General features: G+C 33.6%; 1 protein-coding gene across 1 annotated transcript; it reads left to right on the top strand.

Moving 5' to 3' along the window:
• Positions 1-335: 335 nt before the first annotated feature.
• Positions 336-897, top strand: LOC126824221 (galactoside 2-alpha-L-fucosyltransferase Sec1-like). Its single transcript, XM_050553403.1, has 2 exons — positions 336-430; positions 708-897. The coding sequence occupies exons 1-2, from the start codon at positions 336-338 to the stop codon at positions 895-897; spliced, it is 285 nt and encodes a 94-aa protein (XP_050409360.1).
• Positions 898-1,099: the final 202 nt, after the last annotated feature.

The following is a 1,099-nucleotide window of genomic DNA, read 5'->3' as shown; positions in this document are numbered from 1 at the left end:
CCGAGAAAAGCATTTATAAAATAAATGATCTCGAGAAGAATGAAAATCATTCACTGAAAAAAGATCAAATATCTCAAATCAAGACAGGTGCCGAGAAAAAAAGGACACTTTTTCTGGGATTAACGCAAATTTTGGGTCGGTTGGGGAATCATATGTTTTACTACGCCTCCTTAAGAGGAATAGCGGACGCTATCAACTATACACCCATTTTAAGTAGAACAGATCCTATACTTGAATTGTTTGAAATTAATTTGAATAAATCTGTTAGTACATTGACCCTGCACAATAGTGTTACGAAAAGTGAAAAATGTACAGGAATTTTTACCGAAGATCTGATGTCACCTATAAATACAACTGCTAATATAACATTGTCTGCTTACTTACAATCGTTTAAATATTTCCAAAAAATACAATCAGATATCCGAAAGGAGTTTATCCTGAAAGCGGACATTGGGGCTCGAGTCAAACATATTTTTAACACACTTAACATAACACATCGAATAAAGGTTGGGGTTCATGCCAGAAGAGGTGATTTTGTACGTTTGCAAAGGGAAAGATACACGCTACCTACCCCTTTGTTTTTTTTACAAGGCTATGGATATGCTGAGGCAGAATTTAACAAATCCAATATTTGTCGTGTGTTCAGATGATAAGAAATGGGTGACAGATTATTTACAATTTAACGATTCGGTTATTGTTCATGAAAGTGTAGAAGTTGATTTTGGAGTATTAATGAGTTGTGATCATAGTATTATATCATCTGGAACTTTTGGTTGGTGGACCGCCTATTTAACGAAAGGTACCAGCATTTATTTTAAAGGATTTCCTTCGTCCCCTCTACTTGGATGTATATCTCCTCCAGATTATTATCCATCTCATTGGATTGGACTGGAGTAATCCATTTACTTGAATTGAACTCAAAATTGGACTCGAGTAATCCATTTACTTGAATTGAACTCAAAATATCTAGTTAGCACGGACTCCACTATTCCATCTAATTGGATTAATCTAATTATCATGGACTTAAATAATTAATCTAACTGGATTAATCTAATTATCATCGATTTAAATAATTAATCTAACTGGATTAATCTAATTA

This window comes from Patella vulgata, chromosome 6 (genome assembly GCF_932274485.2).
Source record: "Patella vulgata chromosome 6, xgPatVulg1.2, whole genome shotgun sequence".
In the NCBI taxonomy this organism is placed as follows: domain Eukaryota; kingdom Metazoa; phylum Mollusca; class Gastropoda; family Patellidae; genus Patella; species Patella vulgata.
Note: the sequence above shows the minus strand (reverse complement) of the source record. Positions and strands in the feature narration are given on the sequence as shown.

Bases quoted from the DNA above. Each gene is read 5' to 3' on its own strand.
- LOC126824221 (XM_050553403.1), top strand. From the start codon at position 336: ATGTCACCTATAAATACAACTGCTAATATAACATTGTCTGCTTACTTA. The intron at 431-707 runs GTTTATCCTGAA...TGTTCATGAAAG, and splicing joins CAATCAGATATCCGAAAGGA to TGTAGAAGTTGATTTTGGAG.